Source organism: Ambystoma mexicanum, chromosome 4p (genome assembly GCF_040938575.1).
Source record: "Ambystoma mexicanum isolate Mex_15411 chromosome 4p, UKY_AmexF1_1, whole genome shotgun sequence".
Classification (NCBI taxonomy): domain Eukaryota; kingdom Metazoa; phylum Chordata; class Amphibia; order Caudata; family Ambystomatidae; genus Ambystoma; species Ambystoma mexicanum.
In genome coordinates this window covers 1,256,914,260-1,256,935,511 of record NC_090927.1, presented here as the reverse complement: position 1 = coordinate 1,256,935,511, position 21,252 = coordinate 1,256,914,260, and the positions used below count along the sequence as shown (strand labels likewise).

Sequence of the window (21,252 nt, the reverse complement as noted above, 5' to 3'; positions counted from 1 at the left end):
CTATTTTTGCCTAAAGAGTCAGATGGGTTATTTGCCTGATGGCAAAACAAGAGGTCTTGTACCATTTCTGATACATAAGAGCATCTGGTGGAGGTTTCCTTGCTAAAGAGCATATAATCTGATTCAGAAATGTGTGGTTAATTACTGCAGATGGTGCAGGGAAGCTTTCAATGATGTACTGTAGGAGACCTTGCCCGCGAGGAAAAAATGTGGAGGATACTTTGGTATTTTAGATTTTTTTTTAAAGAGAAAGAGAGAACCTATGTCTTATCTAAAGGCAGATGGCAGCAAATTCAGCTTCATGGCTTTCCCCTACTTTGACCCGACGTAAAAGGTTAACTGGTAATCTGTCAGGGAGGTTCTCACAGGAATTGAACTGGATAGTCAGGAGACAATGTGTACCAGAAAGTATCATCCCCGTGTGGTTGTAGGGAAGGTAGGGTTATATGAAGAGGTGGAGGACCTGGCCTCAGAAAGATAGGTACAGTAGAGGTTCTCTGTCATTGTCCTACAAGATTAAGGGTTTTTCATTACCTGTTTTCGTCTCCTTAGTTGATAATGTCACCCCACAAGAACTCCTTGGAGGCTCACGGGTGTTTAAGCCTAATTTTGACAGCGCCATTTAAACTAAACATTGTGGTGCTAGATGGAGTACCTTCGATGTCAATTTCTATCCTCAGTGCTTTCAAAACGTTCAAAGGAGGAGCAGATTTTCTCCCAGGTCACGATTAGTTGTCTCCACCAAAGCACTTACATTTGGATTATCCTTTGGGATAGACTGACTAGAATGCATTTTTAAGGCTGTAATATAGCCTTCAATGAAGGAGACAGCGTTCAGGATTGGTAGGAGAGAAAAAGGCTCATTAATTTTCCCATTTAAAGATTCATATAGCTTCCCAAACGTCACTAAAGAAAACTTTAGCATTGGTATCGAGGTGGTATACGACCACGGAATAGACTGCCAAACTGTTATTCTCCGAGGTGGATCAGACGGTGAGGGTAAACTTGAAGATTCTTCAGAGGAAGAGGAGGATGTTTCAGGAAATAAGCTTAGTGAAGCAGACAGTACTACGTTCTGATTTAGTAATGAAGCATCCACGATTCGTTGTTGTGCCTTACCAGATTCTTCTATTATAACAAGTCAGGTGGGTGGCTTTTCAAAGTCAGTGAATAACACTCCCATTTGAATAGGGGGAAAGAGTCCTCCAGTGAATTGATCACCATATTCTGCGATTCCAGACCATCAATTGCATTACCCGCTGCATGGAAAATACTAAAAAAAAGACGCATTTAAAGCAGCATCCGGAACTTCCAAGGGAGTATTAGAGGATGTCAAGGCTGTGGGAAATTACTATGGTTTGTACAAAATCCAAAAGCACTGCATCTGGGATGTCCTCGCCATTACTAGATGCAGATAATTTTCCCTAGGGGTAACGTCCTTTCTCCGATCCGATTTTTGAAAGTAACCCGTAATTTTAGGCTCCAAGGACTTCCCTGCACTAGGCACTGCCCCTGCCGGTGACGCCAAGCGCATTTGTAAGCATGTTACAAATAAACCTGGCGTAGCGTATCTTAGTGTCGAAGTAGCAATGCCGTGATTCGCAAAAGAAAGCAGAGCCCTGTCCAGTGGGTAGTCAGCGATGTCAGCGTTAGTTGCAAGAGGAGAAGGTAACACTGGCCTACACATTAAAGGCATTTTGCTTCTGAGGGCACAAGAGGATGCCTTCTTTCCAAATAGCATGTGGACAGTAAAAAATAAATAAAAAAAATAAAAGACTCACCTGGTGCCTTTGGTCTGCCTTCCGGATGACTGCCCGCTCGACTGCCCACTTACTGCAGCACTTTAGCACCAACGCTTTGCGCCAGAGCGTTGTGCTGCGATTTGCGTATTAATGTAATCCTCCTCCTTGAGTTAAACGCACAGAGATCCTAAAACACCCGTGTGGAGACAAAAGTCTTGACTTCCACACCCGAGTGGAGACAAAAGTCTGACTTCCACAAGAATATTCAGGTACTGCCGGTCGACTGCCCACTTGTTGCCGCACCACCTGCAAATGCACTTTTACCAGCAACCATTATGGAGGGATGTCAAAGAGCCAAACATTTCTACATAAAAGGTTAGACATGTGAAAAACTGCTGAAAAGCAGGGGCAAGTGCTCAAGGATTCACGCTACAGAGATGGTTCCAACTATCAGAAGAGTTCAAGCTGGGAGTTGCAGCAACCTGCTGCATTAAAGCAACAATGCAACCATTGCAGGTTTAGTACATCCTTGCCAGTTACCTTGTTTCTTTTTTCCTGTTGTCTATATAGTATAGAACTTCAAATCACAGTATTAAATAGCCATTTCTCCACGTGCCCCACACATAAGCAAAGCTACTCAATGTTAATGAATATCTATAAAGGTCCCATGAAGGCAAGATATTTCACGTGTATGTTAGGTTAATGAGATTTATACTGCCCACTGCAGCTATATGTATAGTCTTCAGGTGCTCTGTTAGATCTGAAAGATGAGGATTGGCTAGGTTAGTGAGTAGCGAAGGAACATACAAGAGAGCTTTGCTGCTGTGTGGACGTGTACATTCGCAAGAATCCGGGTAATGGGTGCACATCTATTTCTAGGTGGTCTCTGTCGAGGGCATGAAAGCATTGTGTCCAGATGGGTGCCTTGATGTCTAAACTTTTAAAAAAAGAATTCTACACTCAAAAACTCACTAAGTTAATAGGTACCAAACAGTGCAACTCAAACTGCCTTTCCTGGCAGCGACAAAAATAAAGTCTGGCCACAGAACTCAAACATCACTGCTCACCTGTCCAAGCAACATATTCCGGATCCTTTTCGGTTTGCTCTTTTGCTCTATAGATGGAGCCCTGACTTTGGCGAAACTGAATGGCAGCTTGCAGCATATCCTAAAAAAGTCAAATAAGCAAGCACAGGAAAAAGGTTATTGTAGTTCATAAATGTGTGGGTGTTGTGAATATATCAATAAAAACAGAACCAATCTGCTTTTAGATCTATTGACCTAAGCGTAAAAAGTATAAAAACAGCACCCAAACTCCAACTTCTGATTATTTTGTATCAGAAGAACAAGTTACTCTCTTACCTGGTAACGTTCTTTCGATGGGATGGTCCGACGACGTATTCCATATCTTTGACAGTAATCACCACAGCTGTGCTGCTTCGGAAATTTTCGGCGTCTGCGTCCTACGTCGATGCGCCATCCCTGAGGACCTCCTCCAACGGCCGACGTCACCCGATGTGATAAGTAGGACGCCCGTAGCCTCAGTTGTAGTTTTTTCCCCCCAGAACGTGTGCCACCAGTCTTCTGCCAGTCAGACACACATGGCCTTGCGGAAACGTAAGATGCAATCACGTAAGAAATTCTGCAGCGGGGAAGGTAGGGAGGGAGCGATATGGAATACGTCATCGGACCATCCCATCGAAAGAACGTTACCAGGTAAGAGGGTAACTTGTTCTTCGAAGGGATTGGGTCATCCGACGTATTCCATATCTTTGACAGACTCCCAAAGCAGTACCAAAGCAAGGAGGTGGGAAAAGAATTTCGAACACAAATTTAGCATGCCCAATCAAATTGCGGAATAAAGGACTGCCTTGCCAAAGGACAGATCCTGTCCTCGGATGGAATCGAGGGAGTAGTGACGTACAAAATTATGTACAGAAGCCCAGGTGGCTGCATCACAGATGTTACGAATAGGAACATCCCTCTGTAGGGCAGTAGATGCAGCCATACCCCTGGAAGAATGGGCCCGCAAGCAAGCCGGTGGGTCCTTACCCGCCAAGCGGTAACACTCGGAGATAGCCAAAATAATCCAACGAGACAAAGTCTGTTTCGTTACAGCTTGTCCCAAACGCTTTCCAGCGTAACCAATGAAGAGTTGATCGTCCACTCTGACCTGGGACATGCGTGAAATATAAAAGCTCGCTCTCCTAGGATCAAGCCTATGGAGCCTCTCCTCTTCCTTACCAGGATGCGGAGGAGTATAGAATGCTGGAAGAACAACCTTCTGGCCCAAATGAAATTCCGAAACAACCTTCGGAAGAAAGGAAGGACGAACTCGAAGGACAACCCTGTCCTTATGAAACACAGTGAAGGGTGGCTTAACTGAAAGTGCCTGTAACTCACTCTGCGAGCAGAAGTAACGCAATCAAAAACACAGTTTTAAGAGTTAACAGTCTCAAAGGGCAAGAATGCAAAGGCTCAAACGGAGCACCCATAAGAAACTTAAGAACAAGGTTCAAATCCCAACCAGACACCAGAAAAGGTGAGAGGGAACACATTAGTGAGCCCTTTCAAAAATTGAGAAATTAAAGGAATCTTAAAATAGGAACATTCTTCAGACGAGCGCTTAAATATGGACAGCACCGCCAGGTAACCGTTAATGGTACCCACTTGCAAGCCCCTGTAGGCCAAAAAAAGCAAAAAAGACAGAACCATGGGATGTCACATTCAAAAGGACCACATTCTTAACTCTGCACCAGTTGCAGAATTTACGCCAACGGCACAGAGACTTTGTTGCCGGCCGCCTGGCCGAGACCAACACCTCCAACACGTCTTCAGGGAGGTCCCAATCCTTATACCTCAACCTTACAGAAGCCAAGCATGAAGGTTGAGGGATCTGACCTCTGGATGGAGAACCTGACCCCCCGCCCATGAGAGCAGATCGTCTCGGTAGGGAAGACGACATGGAGGGCAGATGGACAAGTCGAGAAGGTCCAGGTACCACGTCCTCCGGGCCCACGCCGGAGCAATGAGGATCATCTGGGAACCGAACCTCTGTAACCTCCACAGTACTTGCGGGATGACGGGGACTGGAGGAAACACATACAGCAGTGGAAATAACCACTCCACCACGAACGCGTCTCCTAAGGCTCCTTTTGGAGAAAATTCCCGCGAGCAGAACCTTTCGCACTTCCGGTTGACACTGGAGGCGAAGAGATCCACTTGAGGGGACCCCCCCAAAGGGCGAAGATCTCCAGGAGAATCTCCTGAGCCAGCTCCCACTCATGAGAGATCGTGCTCTGCTTGCTCAGAGCGTTGGCCGTCTCGTTGTCGTCTCCGGCCAGATGAACCGCCGAGATCGAAATTTCCTGCTGGATGGCCCAGAACTCGAGCTGCATCGCCTCCCTGCACAGAGGAAGTGACCGTGCCCCCCTCTTTTTGTTGAGGTAGTGCACGGCCACCGTGTTGTCCGTTAGGATCAGGACACTCTTTCCTCGCACAGTCGGCAGAAAAGCCTTCAGGGCTAGCCTGACGGCCCTCAGCTCCAACAGATTTATATGGAGTCTGGACTCCGACGGAGACCAACGACCGCTGACTCAACTCACTGGCATGAGCTCCCCATCCCGTGAAGGATGCGTCCATCACGATCGTCATCTCCGGCCAGGGAAGCCAAAACGGAGCCCCCTTCATCAGATTGCCTTCGACGGCCCACCACAGAAGGTCCTGGGCGACCGAGGGCGGCACCTGAACAGGGTCCGACATCCTGCCGGAAGACTGCGACCACTGCATCTTGTGTCCACTCCAAAGATCTCATCCGCAGACGAGCCTCTGGCACCAGAAGAATGCAGGATGCCATGAGGCCGAGCAACCTCAAGAACTCGAACGCCGGGAGCGTCTGGGCAAGTTGAAACTTGTGCACCATCTGCTGAATGTGAAGAGCCCTCACCTGGGGAGGAAAACACAGCCCCAGGGATGTGTCGAGCACTGCTCCGATGTACTGGAGCCGCTGTGTTGGCGCCAAATGGGACTTCTTTAAATTGAGGGAGAAGCCCAGCTTGTGAAGGGAGTGGCAGGTGACGGACAGATGATCCAGGACTTGCTCGGGAGAGCTCCCTATGATCGTCCAGGTAGGGGTAGACGTGAATCCCCCTTTCCTGAGATGCACTGCCACCACCACCATGAGCTTGGTGAAAACCCTCGGGGCGGAGGTCAAGCCGAACGGCAGGACCCGAAACAAAGTGCGAGTCGCCAACTGTGAACCTCCGGTACTCTTGTGCTTGGGATGGATCGTCACATGGAAGTAAGCGTCCATGAGGTCGAGAGACACCAACCAGTCCTGAAGTTGAAGGGCCTGGAGGACTTGAGAGAGAGTAACCATCTTGAACTTGTCCTTCCGTAGGAGTTTGTTCAAACTGCGCAAGTCCATGATGGGTCTCAATCCCCCGTCTTTCTTCGGAATCAAAAAATAAGGGGAATACCATCCCTTGTTCCTCTCCGCTTCAGGCACCAGTTCTATGGCGCCTTTCTCTAGCAGGGCTTGAATTTCCTGCGCAAGGAGCAGATCCGGACTCTTCAAAGAGAGGTTCCCAGGTGGATTGTTGTATGGCCTCTGCCGAAAGGGAAGACAGTAGCCGTGGGCTATGATCTCCAGAACCCAAACATCTGAAGTAATGGCACGCCACTCTACAAGATGCTGCGCCAGCCTTCTCCCAACCGGCGAACCATGGGACATGGCCTCATGACTGAGTGGTAGCGGCTGCGGAGTTGCCTGAGGGCAAAGAGGCAACTGCCCGAGCGGCTTTGGCACCTCGAGTACCCTGTTTTCCACCTCGGGTACTCCTACGCTGGCCTCTTTGACTGAAAGCTCCTCTCGCTTTACTGAAGGATGAGTAATAACGAAAGGAACCTCCCCTACATTGTTGTCCCCTAGGACGAAAAGGCGGAGGTTGTCGCACTGCAGCGCCCAACGACTTTGCTGCAGCTTTGGAGGTCTGCAACCTCTCAAGGCTCTAGTCAGCCTTGCTGCCAAAAAGATGTTCACAGTCAAAGGGCATGTTGAGGAGCCGGGACTGTACATCAGGAGCGAACCCAGATTTCCGCAACCATGCAAACCTGCGTATTACGGTGCTCGCCGCCATGGACCGGCTGACGCAATCTGCCATGTCCAAACCCGACTGAACGGCCTCACACATGGCATCCTTGCCATCCTGGACCATAGCAAGGAAACCCTCCCGTTCGTCCCCTTCGGGAATATGTCCAGCCGCTAATGCAACACAGTTCCACAGAGTGTGTGTGAAACGAGACAAGGCACATACAGAGTTGGCCCCCTGAAGCGCCATACCCCCTGAAGAAAACACTTTCTTCGCCCAGCCATCAAAACGTTTGTCGTCCCTATCCGGAGAGATGGTAGGATACAACGCCTGCTTTGCCGGGCCGTAGCCGCCTGCACCACTAAACTCTCCGGAGTTGGGTGCCTGGACAAGTAGCAGGGGTCGCTACTGGCTGGATTGTATTTTCGCGAGAAAGGCTTGCCCACTGCCGGGAGACTCTCCAGAGCAGTCCAAGCTGCCGCCACCCTTCTCTGCAGAGCCATATGAAACGGCAGTACGGGTCAGTTGGGGGGACCAAGATCGAGGATGTCCGTAAAATCATCCTGAACAAACTCCCCTGCGGGAGCAGACCATCCCAAGTACTCAGTGACCCTAGACATAAGGCGCCGGTACGAAGAATCGGCATGAGTGCCAGGCTCAGGCCTACAAAACTCCACCTCTGGAGAGGTGTCCAGTCCACTGGCATCATGCAGCGACTGCCTCAGGTCATCAAATTGGCTATGGCCCGAGAAAATCTCATCTGGCACCGCTTTAGGAACCATGCCATCATCAGAGCACTCATCAACCTCTGAAATGTACTCCAGGCGGTGAGAGGAAGGCACCTGGGGACCAAAGCTATGCCTGACCTTAGCCAGAGCCTTTCTAGGGGCTTCCCCCGTGCCACGGGGCCCCTCCAACACCACCGCCTCGAATGGCGTCGAGGGCGCCGAACGAATCGGTGTCGGCGTTGAGAGAATCGGCGTCGAGTGAATCGGCATCAATGTCAGGCGCAGCGCTGCCAGCATCGACAGAGTCGACACAGGCGTCGAAGCCAGAACTCCGATGCGTGTCCGTCGACGACCTAGGCGCCGAGAGCGTTGACGACCCCCTAGGAGGCGGAGCCTCGAGAGAGGCCATCGACCTCGGCGCCATAGGCGTCGACGACTTCCTCGAAGACTGCACAGGATCACGCGGTCTCGAGCGCGTTGAGTACCGGGACCTGGAACGGGCATGGCGAGAACTGTTACCCTTGTCCGAGCGGGACCTCTACCGCGAACCGTGCCGACCACCCGAGCCCGAAGGCGTGCGAGCGGTGTCTCTCGACCGATCACGACCGACCCCACTCGGAGGCGCGGACGGACCGGTGCCCTGCGATTCGAGAATCGATAACATCTTCCCGAAGGAAGCCCATTCCTCCGGTGTCGCTTGCATGGTGGGATAAGCGACTCGCCAACGGGCGGAGTCCTCGGAAGAGGACGGGGAAGGCGACCGATGCCGGCGCTTCCGGGAATGCCTCGAAGAGGCAGTGGAGTGGTGAGACCGATTCCCGGAAGGAGACCCACTGGACCGCCGACGATGACGCAGAGAGTTGCCTCTCGATTCATCCGTTTAAAGCCCCGCAGACCTCGACTTCCGGGGCTTAGACACCCTACCTACCGACAACTTCTTGCGCTCCCGCAAGGCCTTGGCCGTGAGCGACTGGCAGTCGACACAGTCGTCCGTGTCGTGGGCCTCCCCGAGGCACCAGAGGCAGGCGTCGTGCGAGTCCGTTACCGACATCTTGGACCCACAGTCCCCGCATTTTTTGAAGCCTGGACGCGGGGTTGAAGATGAGGTAGACATCTTCACGTAGGATAAACTTCACAAAACGAACAGGTTCGAAGAACCGAGTAGAACTACAGAAACTCCAAAGAGTCGAGACGTACCGAGATTCACAAAGTGAACACGTTCGCTTAAAAAACAGAACTGAGGCTACGGGCGTCGTGCGTCCTACTTATCACATTGGGTGACGTCGGCCGTCAGAGGAGGTCCTTGGGGATGGCGCATCGACGTAGGACGCAGAAAATGTTCCGAAGCAGCACAGCTGTGGTGATTACTGTCAAAGATATGGAATACGCCGGAGGACCCAATCCCCTCGAAGCATATGGCATCTTTGATGGGGAAGAAAGGAAGTAAGTTATGTCTATTTCCTTGTCAGATTGCTGGTAGATTGTTACAATGGTACACCGACGCATGTTCAACTATCCGTACTCTGCATATTTATTGCATGCCAGTGTGGCGAAGGTGCTGGTTCAACGCTGTTAAGGGGGACACACCTACCAGCTGCGGTAGCGATGGGAACAGGGACATGGTATCACCATATGGGGTAGGAACTTTATCGACAGCTTCAATGTGTAGTATATGTGCCGAGTGCGCACGTGCAGCTCGAGAAGTCCAGGGGTAATAGAGGGGTGGGAGTGCCCAAGGGGGGACATATAGGGTTATGGGGCTCCGGGGCAGAAGTGAGGAATAGATCATGTATAGTTCATTGTATTATACTACAACAGCCATTGTGAGACGGTAATCAATAGGGAAGTAGACCACTCTGGGGTCTCACTGTCAGGCCTTGCAAATTGGCCAGACATGAATTTCCCGAGCTCTGCACAACAGTGGTGAGCAAGAGAAACGTTGCAAGCTGGCTGTTACCAGGAGACAGTCTCTGGGACTGGCAGACACACAAGGTCAGCGAGCTAGGCTCTTGGACGCTCACTGGGAAAGGAGAACATTAAACACGTTAATGCATGCTATAGAACCATATTTACAGAGGGGCCCTCGGTTTCAAATTGCCCCATGGGAGTTGGGCCTGGAGAAGACGTGGGGCGAGGGGATGAGACTGGAGGGATCCAATCAGAAGAGTTTTGGTGTCCCGGAAATTCAACAGTGGTTTGTGTCCTTGCTGATGTCCACGAGGCACCATGGGTATCTCGTGTTTTCCATGTGTGCTGGCCAAAGGCTGTTGAATAGCTCGAGGTCAGCACAATTAAGTATTGCTACCAGTGCTTAGGAAGGTTAACATTTGCCAACATAGAGCTGCTATTTTGTTTCTTTTGAGCGCTGACTCTGTTTTGGTTGCTTGGACCTTACTCTCTTTTCTGAAAAGAGCAATGTACTTTAGGAAGGGTCTATTGAGGTTGCAGGGTGAATGACGCAGTAAACTCCCCTTAGGACTGTAATGGGATTGGGACCTGTACGTTGAAGACTGTTTTTAACTTTGAGGTTGTTAAAGAATTATTGAATTGGATCTTATGCTGTACTATTTTATTGGATTGTCTTTGTCATGCATTATGTGGGCTTTTGCCTTATTATGGTAGCTCATGGGAAGGGATTTTATTAATGAACTAACTATTGTTGTGTAATGTTTTATGTGTTTGATGGATTTTGAATCCGAAATAAACATTTGACTGACTGACAAGTATTGCTACTAAAAATACATTCTTGGGGTGGAAAGGGGAGGTATGTGGTGACACATGGGTGGTAATGAACAGAAGGGTCACGAGCGTTTACTTCAATCAGTCTTCATTAACCTATGTCTAGCTATAGGGGCTGACATAGTCCCACCAATCAGCTTGGTCAGGAGCCTAATATCTACAACAATGCTCGTAAAGGTTTCTCACTACGCAAATAACATGTAAAACTATACATGCTTCGACCACAGTGGGCGATTTTGTCAGCTCCAATCAATCAGTTCTGTTCCACTGTGCCGTTTGATTCTTGCTTGCCCAGCTCCTTTTTAGACTACTTTGATTTCTTCGTAATTACCTGCCTGTGGAGGACCCCCTGATACACCAGCATGTTACAATGGGCCTCATTACGAGTGTGCCGGTCCGGTAAAAAGCTAAGCTACCGGCACACTCAGTTCTGCGGGCAGGTGCTGTCTCACCCACCAGGTCCGACCTGGCGGGTGGAACGGCACCTGCCCGCAGACTTCGACGAAAGCAACGGCACTGTTGCACACAGTGCCGGTGCTTCCGTCCTCCCCATTCCCATGGAGTCATGTGGGACTCGAATGGGAATGGTGAGTTAATTTTTCTGGCGCCTGGCTTCTGGGACCGCCGGGGCTGTAATGCCCCGGTAATTCCCCAAAGCCAGCCGCCAGGAAAAAAAAAGACATGACTCTGGCGGCAGCCGCAGGGGTCGTAATGAGGCCCAATGTCTTAAGGCACTGGGAGGCAGCCATGAAGCAACACATGATTGCTATACACAAAAAAGGGTAGTGGTGTAGATTGAAAATATATACTCTGTTAATCTGGAAACAGTGTGGATTGTGACAGAGGGATGAGTGGGGTAAGAGGAGGAGCTAAGGGCTAAAGTCATGGCATGCAAGTGAGAGGCTAAACAGCCGACGAGTACAGGGACAGAAGGAAGGGGCGCTCTAAAACAAACATGCACGAGTACATGATTTAAAATCATCGGTCTAGCTACAGCATAAAATGGACTGGAGCGTAAACTGTAACACCGCTTCTTGATCCGAGGGACAGTGGCAACGCATCATCTCCTGATTGCCGCCATACTAGTTAGCAGCAATTGAGTTAAGTGATAATTTGTTAATTCCACATCCAGTTAACAACGAACAAACATGTTATCTCCCACAAGCAAACATGGTTCGGTCTCAAATACTCGTCAGAAAAACAGCGATGTACCAACAGTTTCAGAAGTTCAATCGTTTTCGTTGGCAAAGAGTAGTACTGGTTAAATCTGCTCTTCACATACCTATACTATTTGTTATCTAGTGAATTAGGGATGTCAAACAATTTATCACTGCAAGTTTAGAAAATTTGTATTGAACAAAAATTAGCCAAGGAATGTTATGCTTATCATCACTTTGCAATAAAGCATGTAAACTTCCCTAGTATGGGTGGTAGAAAGATTGGACCAGACTGAACACCAGAGGAGCAGGGGGTTGGAATGTTTCTTATATGAAAGAGAGATCTTCTTCAAGTAATAGAATTCAAGGTTGCCCGAGCGAGCCAAAACCCTTGTGTTATAGAGACTCCAAGTATTTTGCCAGCTGAAAGTGAGAGACTAGACTGGTTCATTCATACAAACTGTCCGTCAATGTAGTCCTCTTACTACTGAGGCAATCTTAGGAATGCATTACGTCCATTCAGACATCCTTGACAATTATGCGATAGCGTTTACTTTTACTGATACCCAATTGCATTAATTTTGACTTAAGATATTTACTGTAAGACTACTAAAGTTAATAAATTGTTTATAAAGCTCCATCAAGGCCTGGTGGGCTTTCGGGGTCCTAGCAAAGTAAAACTGCATTGCCAGCATATAGTAATAAAAAGGGGTGGGGGTACCTATCCTAGCCATCTCACAGACATACATTGGGAACAGGTCAAGATTGATTTACAAATTAAACTGTGGAGTGCTAGCACATGCCTGTCAAACCCTGCGCACCATTGGAAAAGATGCTGGAAGTTCACAGTTGAGACCATACCCGATTAACTTCCGAAACTAAATTAAGTTCTTTCAGAATGTCCAGAATTTAATAGGTTAAGACATTTTGTTATTTAAGAAATCCCCCATAAAATGGTACAACTGAAACAGTCAAAGGCTCTCCAGAAGTCCATAAAGTCCAGAAAATCTGGCAAGCCATACCTAATCATTTACTTTGCTGCTAAGCAGTTCAGTGCCAGCTCGACAATGCCAAACCCTTCCTGAAATCCAAACGGGATAACATGAATGTGTCTAGCCCACCAAACAGTTTTGAGATTGACTCACAAGATTGAGCAAAAGGATTTTGAGTTTCCTCCGTTAACCTTCTTAGAAATTGGGATCAGGATGTATCTTTTCGAACTCACCAGGATAAAGGCATACTTACACATATTAAAACAGTTTGTAAGGATCGAGCAGAAAATAAACATTAAACTTGTGAATATCTGTTGGACAGTAGTCAAGACCAGGGGCTTTGTTGGAGGTAACATACACAGTACTTCTTTTACTCTTTGTAAGGTGAAAGTCATAAGGTGGGCCCTCCATTCTTAGGTCATCCATCGGGGAAGTTAATGCACTTAAAGCAATTACTGGCCTTCCATTTATTGGGCCACTGAATGAAGCAAAATAGATGACCAGTTTCTTTCAGGGCCTTAGAGCGGTCTGAAAGGAATTATCCACCAGTCCATAGGCAACCAGAAACCTGTATTTGAGTCCTTATAAAACATTGCTAAATTTAGCACTTCCCATGCTCTCTCTTGCCTATTTTTCTAGCTGCACTAACAGAGCAAATTACTTACCTCTCAGTAATATTCTTTCTGATGGATGTTCCTCCCACAGATTCCTCATCTATGAAATCCAGCTCCCAATGCCAGCTGATCTTAGGAAATTGTTTCCGCTGCCAAAGGGTGCAGCGTGGCTCAGTGACTGTTCCGCCCTAAGCGCCCCTCGCTGGGCAATACATAGGACCCAGTATATATGGAGGCGCCACGGCCCGTGACCTCAGTTTCACCCTTTTTCCCTAACTTGAGGGAGCGCAACGGATTTAACCAATGGAACAATTACCTCTGCTTTGGAAGGGTGAGGTGCAGGAAAAAAGAAAGGCTGATGGATCTTTTGAGAGAGCTGGAAATCAGAGACCACCATCGGAAGGAAGGTTTAACTCTCAACGCCACCTTCTCCTTGGAGAAAACCAAATATGAAGGTTTAAAAGACTAAGGCTGAAGCATGGCAAACAGGAAAATCACCTTAAGGTTGAGCAGTCTTAGGGGGGGCGTGGCCTGAGCTCATGCGGTGAGGACGCGTATTGTTTGAGCTCCCGGTTTGATCCTGCATTGCGATCCTGAAACAGGCGTTAATTGAAGGTGTGGTGAAAATGTAACCGCACGCCTGGAGTGCTGGCAACGGAGAGCGCGACCTGGGTGCATCACCTGCAAAATAGAAGGTAGAAGCCAAAGTGCTGAGGTGTACACCCAGAGTGGCATCCCAAGATGGCAGCCACAGCTTAACAGTGAAGCGGGGCAACCTGCATGCAGACAGACAGTGGAGGCGCCGCTTCCACGCACCCAGTCTCCCTGATCCTGTTGAGGCTGGTGGGCCCTGGCTGCCAGCCGCGGGCGGAACACGGCTGTCGGACTGTCGTTCTGACTGGCGGCACGGTCTCTAGCTGGGTAGTAGTGCAGAGTGGTGGCCTGGAATGACTACCCGATTGCGCTGTCTCCCACCCAACCCCGGAGCAACATTAGGCAGCGGAGGGCCTGGGAAAGCGGGGAGATTGCCTGCGGGTGGAGCTAGCAATACAGTCCCGGCGCGTGAGGCGAGGAACCCCCGGGCAGCAATACGCTCCTGAACACCGCAGGGCAGGGACATCGACCTGAGAATATTGCCTGCTGTCCTGGTGCAGTGAGTAGCCCACATCCTGTATATCTAGGGCTGCACTCGCCTTCAGCAACACAGGGAGGGAGACTGGGCACTAATCCCCTCCTGCCACGTTGTTTTCCTCACCTGGCCGGGGAACTAGGGAAGACACACAGGCAAGGTCCCCTGCACACTGCGGGCCCCCGCTGGATGTGGGAGGCGGCGAGGTCCACTGAGGAGCGATGACAAGATCGGATGAGAGCGAGGAGGAGCGTATGCCTAACACACTGGCAGGAGGGGGAGATCTGGGGGGCACAGTTGAGCACCGCCCCCGCACCATACCCTGGCCCACACGAGGAGAGCTGGAGGAACTATTTGTTGATAATACACTAATAAGCGGCAGCCAGGAAACTTGGATGGGGGAAGGCATCAGTAACTGCTCCTTAGAAGCGGGACAGGGGGTGGGGGGGCGAAGTAGCTGCTGCGGACATAGATATCCCATAGACTATGTGGAAGGAGAGAACCGTAGCGACAGCTTGCTTTACCTGAGAAGAGCCATGCGAGGACAGCCAGAGGAGCCTGCTGAAATAGTGAAAGGGTTAGGGGTTCCGGGGGGGGGGGGGATCTGTGTAGCAGCATGTGTGATGTGTGATCACAGGGCTGATCCTGGGGGCCACTGGGAAGTGACACACAGACCACTATGATGCCACAGTCAGGACAGACCTGGTTTAGACAATGCTCTCAGATGCCAGACAAGGGCAGGAAGGAAAAAGCCAGGCAAACTGTCATGGACGCTTACACTCAGAGGGAAGGGAACAGCTTGTCACAGCCAGGGGAGAGCCGTGGCAACTACAATGCCACAAATGACTGTGCAAGACAATGACCCTATACTCGCGGCTATAGCTGAACTGAAAACAGCGCTTGAATAGAAGATTGACTTTGTAATCGTGGATGTGGGGCTGCTACGCCAAGACGTCTGGCAATGGCCGAGCGCCTGGGCACGGCAGAAAAAGTGTGGGACAATACTGGGAACATAGCCAGTGTGCAGGCACAAGTGGCGGAACTGCTGGACAATGAAGACCATGGAACATTGGGCAGAAGAAATGGCTTGAAGGAATAATATTAGAATACTTGATCTTTCTGAGGGGACAGAGGGCACAGACCCCTCAATGTACGTGGAGAACATGCTGCTACAACAGGTGGGCCTGGGCACATTGAACCACGGATTCATGGTCGAGCTAGCGCACACATCGCTGGCAAAAAAACACTGCCATTGATAGCAAAAATCATGAATTATAAGGACAGAGAACGGGTCCTATGTTTTCAAGGTACTGGGGGGGGGGTATCACGAGGGGATCCTCGAAATTGGCAATCTATGCAGATTATATTGCACTGGTACAAAAGCGAAGGGCACGATTTGGGCAAACCAAAGAACGACTGCGAAGAGTGAACATTCGCTATATGCTTATTTACCCGGCCAAGTTGAGGGATCTGCACAATGAGAGACCTCACTTCTTTGAAAATCCAATGGCAGCACAATCCTGGATGAACTCTGGTTGCAGCAGCCCCCGGGCAGAAACAATAATGATCCATAGCAGGAGGGCTCGGAGGTGATCGGACAGTGCAACACCAGAGCCTCTTGTTCCTGCGAGAGACCTTCCTGGGTTTATAGTCATAATGTAGAAAAAAAATGTCGACTTACAAAAATGTAGAAAAAAAATGTAGAAAAAAAATGTCGAAAACCTATACATATAATGAAAAGAGTCCATTTTTAGAAAAAATAAATGTCGAAATAAAATGTCAATTAGAACTATCAATAAATAAATAAGAAGAGTATGATTTACTAGCGGGTCGTCCCCCCCAAACCTCCCCCCACCAAACACCCCCCGGCCATCCCCCACCACCTCATACTCAACACATTTTAATTATATATATATTTATTTTCGACATTTGACTTTCTACATTATTGCATTCTACATTATGACTGACCACCACCTTCCTGCATAAATGCCAGAGACATTTAGTTACTACAAACGGAAGCACACAAGAGCAAGACACATGTCAGAGGGTGAAACCTTGGGCGGCAACTGCATAGAGCGGGGGCCACGAACACCGGTTTAAGTGTCAGATGCCAGTTTTAAGGTATCATGCTGCTGCACATAACCTGGGAAGGGGTGGCAGGTGCGAGAGAAACGGCTGGTCCTTAGCAGAAGACTTAACACTGGACCATGGTTTTGTTGCATGGTGGGTTATTGTGTTATTTTGCTGGGTGTTATGGGAGGAAAGGAGGCCGGTGGGAGACTACGAGTGAGGGGCGGTGGGGACGTGGAGTGGTCTGGCAGATTGGACTATGGCAAGTGGAATATTGGTGGGCACTGTGTATCTAAGAATACGGCGTATTCCCCGGGCGCCAAGGGAGAGAGGATGGGCAGGATGGTCGATGAAATTAGTGGGGATATAATGAGGCGGGACTCTGCGGGTGCAACTCTACAAAGGATAGCACCGCAGGCGGGCCGGATGAGGCAGTGGGAACCTGGGGACCTGACTCCGCACTCCCATGGTCATTGACAGAAGGGTGAATATAATCACTTGAAAGGTAAGGGGCCTCAATAATTACGGGAAAAGACTATGCACACACTCATTTGGTGAGAAGGGGCATACAGGTGGCAATTCTGCAGGAAACTTATCTGACCGCAAATATCATATAGCCAGAAAAAGGTGAGGCAGGTTATATGAGTCCCCTTTCTCTGCGTACGCCAGGGGAGTGCTCACTTGGATTGCCCGGCTGCCTCCTTCCAGCCACTCGTAGTCCGGCACGACGAGGGCAGAATGGTGGTGGTACATGGTCTGTGGGACAGCAGGGAGGTCTATTTTGTTAATACGTACGCCCCAAACCACAACGCCACAGGGTTCTTTAAGGCATTGTATTCGAGGCGGTCTGCGTATAGAGAGGCTACATGGGTCTGGGGCGGAAACTTTAATTGTACCCTGAATCCCAAGTTACAGGTCTGACAAAAAATATGCTAGGCCTGCACCACAGACACATGCTCTGAACACACTTTTGCGGGACTTGAGACTGGTAGACATGTGGAGGGAAACAAATGGGGACACATGAGGCTATTCATTCTTCTCAGCCCCGCATGCTGTATACATGAGAATTGACCATCTCTTCACAGGGATGGAAACCCTGGGGGAATTCGGACACAGAATTTTTGGCTAGGGTTCTTCCTGACCATGTGCCACACAGGGCGATATGGCACAACACCACCTGCAGACCCAAGATGCCCACCAGGCGGCTTACATCGGAACCCCTAAAAGACAATGACTTTCAAGAACACCTGAGGGAGAAGATAGGGGAGTACTTTGACACCATCACAGCCAGTGTAAGAAAGACAAGCTCTTCATGGGATGCATTTAAGGTCGTTATCAGGTGGCTGGCAATAGGGAAAACGGGGGCCCTTAAAATGGAGAGACAGAGGACCCTCGAGGACATTGAAATTAAAATAGAACAGGCAGAAAATGAGGCGACCCAGACAATGGCCGAAACAAAGGATCTGCTGGCGATGAGGCAGGACTGCATGAAGGAATGGGACCGGCTGGGAAGGCTAGATTATGCAACGCATACCAAGAGTTTGCAAGAGGAAGGCGATAAGCTGGGAAGGCTACTTACATGGTTGAGCAGGAGAGAGGAACCTATGGACATAATCAGTGCTATAACAGACTAAAATGGGGACATAGTCAGGACCCAACACGGGATAAACGCAGTGTTCAAGGTTTTATGAATCCCTATACTCTGCAAACACAGTTGAGGGTGGCGACAGCATGGCAGAAGTCATTTCCCAGATCGAATTACAGACTGCCCAGGGAATAGTCGAATATGCTCGATGCATCGCTGACATTGGAGGAGAAAGAAGGTGTAATAAGGGAAAACCCGGCCGCCAAGGCGCGAGGACCGGATGGGCTCCCAGGAGAGTTCTACAAAGCCTATGCTGCATACTAGCGCCCAGGTTACCGTCGGTCTTCGAAGAAGCATATGAGGTGGCGGAACTGCCAGATAGCTAGCGAGAGGCGAGCATAGTACCCATCCTTAAATCAGGTAAACCTCTGCAGAACTGCAGATCGTACAGACCCCGCTCAATGATAAACCAAGATTGCAAAATACTGACAGCTGTGTTGGCGGGCAGGTTGAAGAGGATAATTGGGTAGCTGGTCCACAAGGACCAGAGGGGGTAGGTCCCAGGACGCAACACCGCCTGGAACCTTAGGAGATTACATCACATAATAGACAATACAAACTCGCTAGATCTGGGATGGCCTCTCTGGACACAGTGAAGGCATTTGACTCTGAGGTGGGATTGGCTGCCGACGACCCCGGCGCGCATTGGGCTTTGTGGGAACTGTTTGAGATGGGTGAAACTAATTTACACAACTCCCATGGCACAGGTTAATATGGGACGACATATCTCTGATGCATGGAGGGTGGGCAGGGGTGCCGGGCAGGGCTGCACGCTGTCGCCAATGCTATATATACTTGCGCTAGAACCGCTGGCGGTGTTCCTGAGGAAGGAATATGCGGAAGCCGGTATCCAGATAGACGGGGTAACGCATTTGGTATCCCTGTACACGGATTTGTTGCTGTATGTGAATCAACTGGAAGATAACTTGCCGCACTGTTAGACGTCATCGACCACTTTGGCACTTTTTCAGGCATAAGGGTAAACAGGGAGAAATCCCACCTGTTCCCACTTACAGGGCTTAGAGATTGCAGCATAGAGCAGTTGCCAGACCTGGGCCTTAAATGGGAAACTGATGCTTTTAGATGCTTAGGCATCAACATGTGGCACGACGATCCGGCTGACTCGCATGCAGACTGTTAGGCAGAAACCTGTGCAGTTCCCTTAGGGACCACTGCAAAAAGTTTAAGACTACAGGTGTTGGCAGTAAACCCAATTGGTAGCAGTCCGCACCACCCAGATTTACCTGGTAGCTGTGGCTGAGCAGTCAGACTTCTCTCAAGAAGGGTTAGGCAGTATATAGAGTATACACATTAGGTACAAAGAGACAGTAGCACAAGCAAACACTGACCAGAGCTTTGGTATAAAAGTATATAATTATTTATTTAAAAACACACTTGTAAAAATACACTGGCACTAATATGTCAAGCAAGTTCAAACACAGTCACTAGAAATATATACACATCCCTAATTAATAATTCGACAAGTCTTAGGAAAACACACCACTTATGATCAAAACAGGTGAGCGCTTAACTAAGATGGCACTCTAATAATTTGTTTAAAAAGGGAGAGAAGAGGCAGAAATAGGAACACACACAATACCAACACTTTTTAAAGAACCACAGCAAGTCAAGAAAGGCAGGGTCTACTGTAGAGTAAAAAGTTCATAGGCCAGGCCCCCTCTTGGAGAGAGCAAGGCGGAATGTGCCCAAGATCACACAGTTGAAGTACACTTTAAAAGTCTTTGCAGATAGTTCAAAAAGGAGTTCGAACAGTTCAGAAAAGTTAGTTAAAAGGTCCGAGGTCACCCCAGGATAGAGAGTCAAGGATTTACGGGACACCTTGGACAGTCTGTTGCAAGGGAGACCAGGCAGGACACAGTACCTGAAATGGTGAGAAAGCTCCAGCGGGGGCAGTTGTTCCTGGCAGCAGGTGCAAGTCGGTGCTCCGTCCAGGGGAAGAGAAGATCTCGACATGGATGAAAGCTGGAGGTTGTTGCACTGCCAGGGAAGAAACCAGCCGCGGAGTTTCCCCGATTAAAAGGTACGATCCTTTTATTCGCGGTAGTGGTGAAGCGTGGCTATACGGCCGCCGGGGTGCTTGGCACGGGCGATTCGACCATAGGACGATCCAGGAGGCGAAAAAGAGGCGAACCGGTTAACCCCACCAGCTCAAAGGAAGAAGACTCTCCTGGAAGAAGATCTTCTCTGTCGTTGGGAAGTGGTGAGTCGGTTCACCAGGGCTCCACCGGTGGTGTCGTCGTTGCAGGTCGGCTCAGCTTCTCCCTCTTCGGATTCTTTAGGTCCTGTGGCGACTTCTGAAGTTCCAGTCCCCAAAGCCCTGCTTTTATGCAAAAAAAAAAAAAAAAAACATTCACCAGTCCTAGCTGTCAATCAAACAGGCTAAGTGGTGAGCGGGGGGCGGCTCACCACTGGGCCAATCACACAAGAGTGTGACTTGAGTTGCCAAGGCAACTCAGTCCAGGGTGCCTATTCCCCCCCCCCCCTCCCACAAATCCTGTAGACCCAGACACAGTGGCACCACTTTTGGAGGCTTCTGTGCAGAAGCCCGCCAAAAGTGGAACAAAGGGCTCGACTTGGGTTGGAGTTACAGAGGCAAACACAAACGCCATTTTAAAACCGAGACCTGGCAAAAAGACCCAACCGGGGAATAAATATTAAATAAATAACCCAGCGGTATCTTTAACATTGCACCAAAAAAGTGGTGCGTTTAAAATGAATGGGAAAATCCCATAGGAAATATTCTTAAGGACTATTTCGCGTGGTAACCACTGCCACCAGCCAGAAACTCGACAAGGGGGGACTGCACAGTGCCCCCTTGAAAACAGACCCAGGGGTAATCTAATTAACCCCTTCCAGTACTTCCACAATATGATGGTTTGTACTGGTTCTGTTCACAAATTTGGACTAGTAAAGCCAATGGAGACTTTACATGCCCTGGGAGACAGTAGTCAGTCCCAGGGTATGGAGTCTTTGTTTGGGGGTCACTATGACACCCCTGTGTTACTGCACTGAGGGTGCTGTGTAACACACATACCAAAAACACATGAAACCCTATGGAGTAAAAGACCCCATAGCCCATAAAACACATACAAAGTCAAAGGACATTCTCAAATCATGCCCAAGAGTGGGAGAAAGAGTCTCACTCTTAGCAGGAGAAAAGCAAACCCCAAAAATCCAGCAAGGCTGCTGGGGGACTCAATAGGTTTGGGAAATTAGCCTTAACAGAGAATTCTCCCCAACACAGACAATACACTGAAGGCCTTGAAGGGGGTGGGCAACTCCATGGGATTCTGGAAAAAGCTGCCACTGGGGGTACCAGATAGGGA

At 49.2% G+C, this 21,252-nt stretch overlaps 1 protein-coding gene across 2 annotated transcripts in view; it reads right to left on the bottom strand.

The window, feature by feature from the left end:
* The window catches only part of NUP133 (nucleoporin 133), a 1,444,728-nt gene that overhangs the window by 748,355 nt on the left and 675,121 nt on the right, over window positions 1–21,252 (bottom strand). For both annotated transcript variants that reach the window (XM_069606929.1, XM_069606930.1), the window contains one exon: window positions 2,810–2,909. In XM_069606929.1, the coding sequence (XP_069463030.1) occupies window positions 2,810–2,909 (100 nt within the window). The remainder of the gene's footprint in view (window positions 1–2,809; window positions 2,910–21,252) is intronic.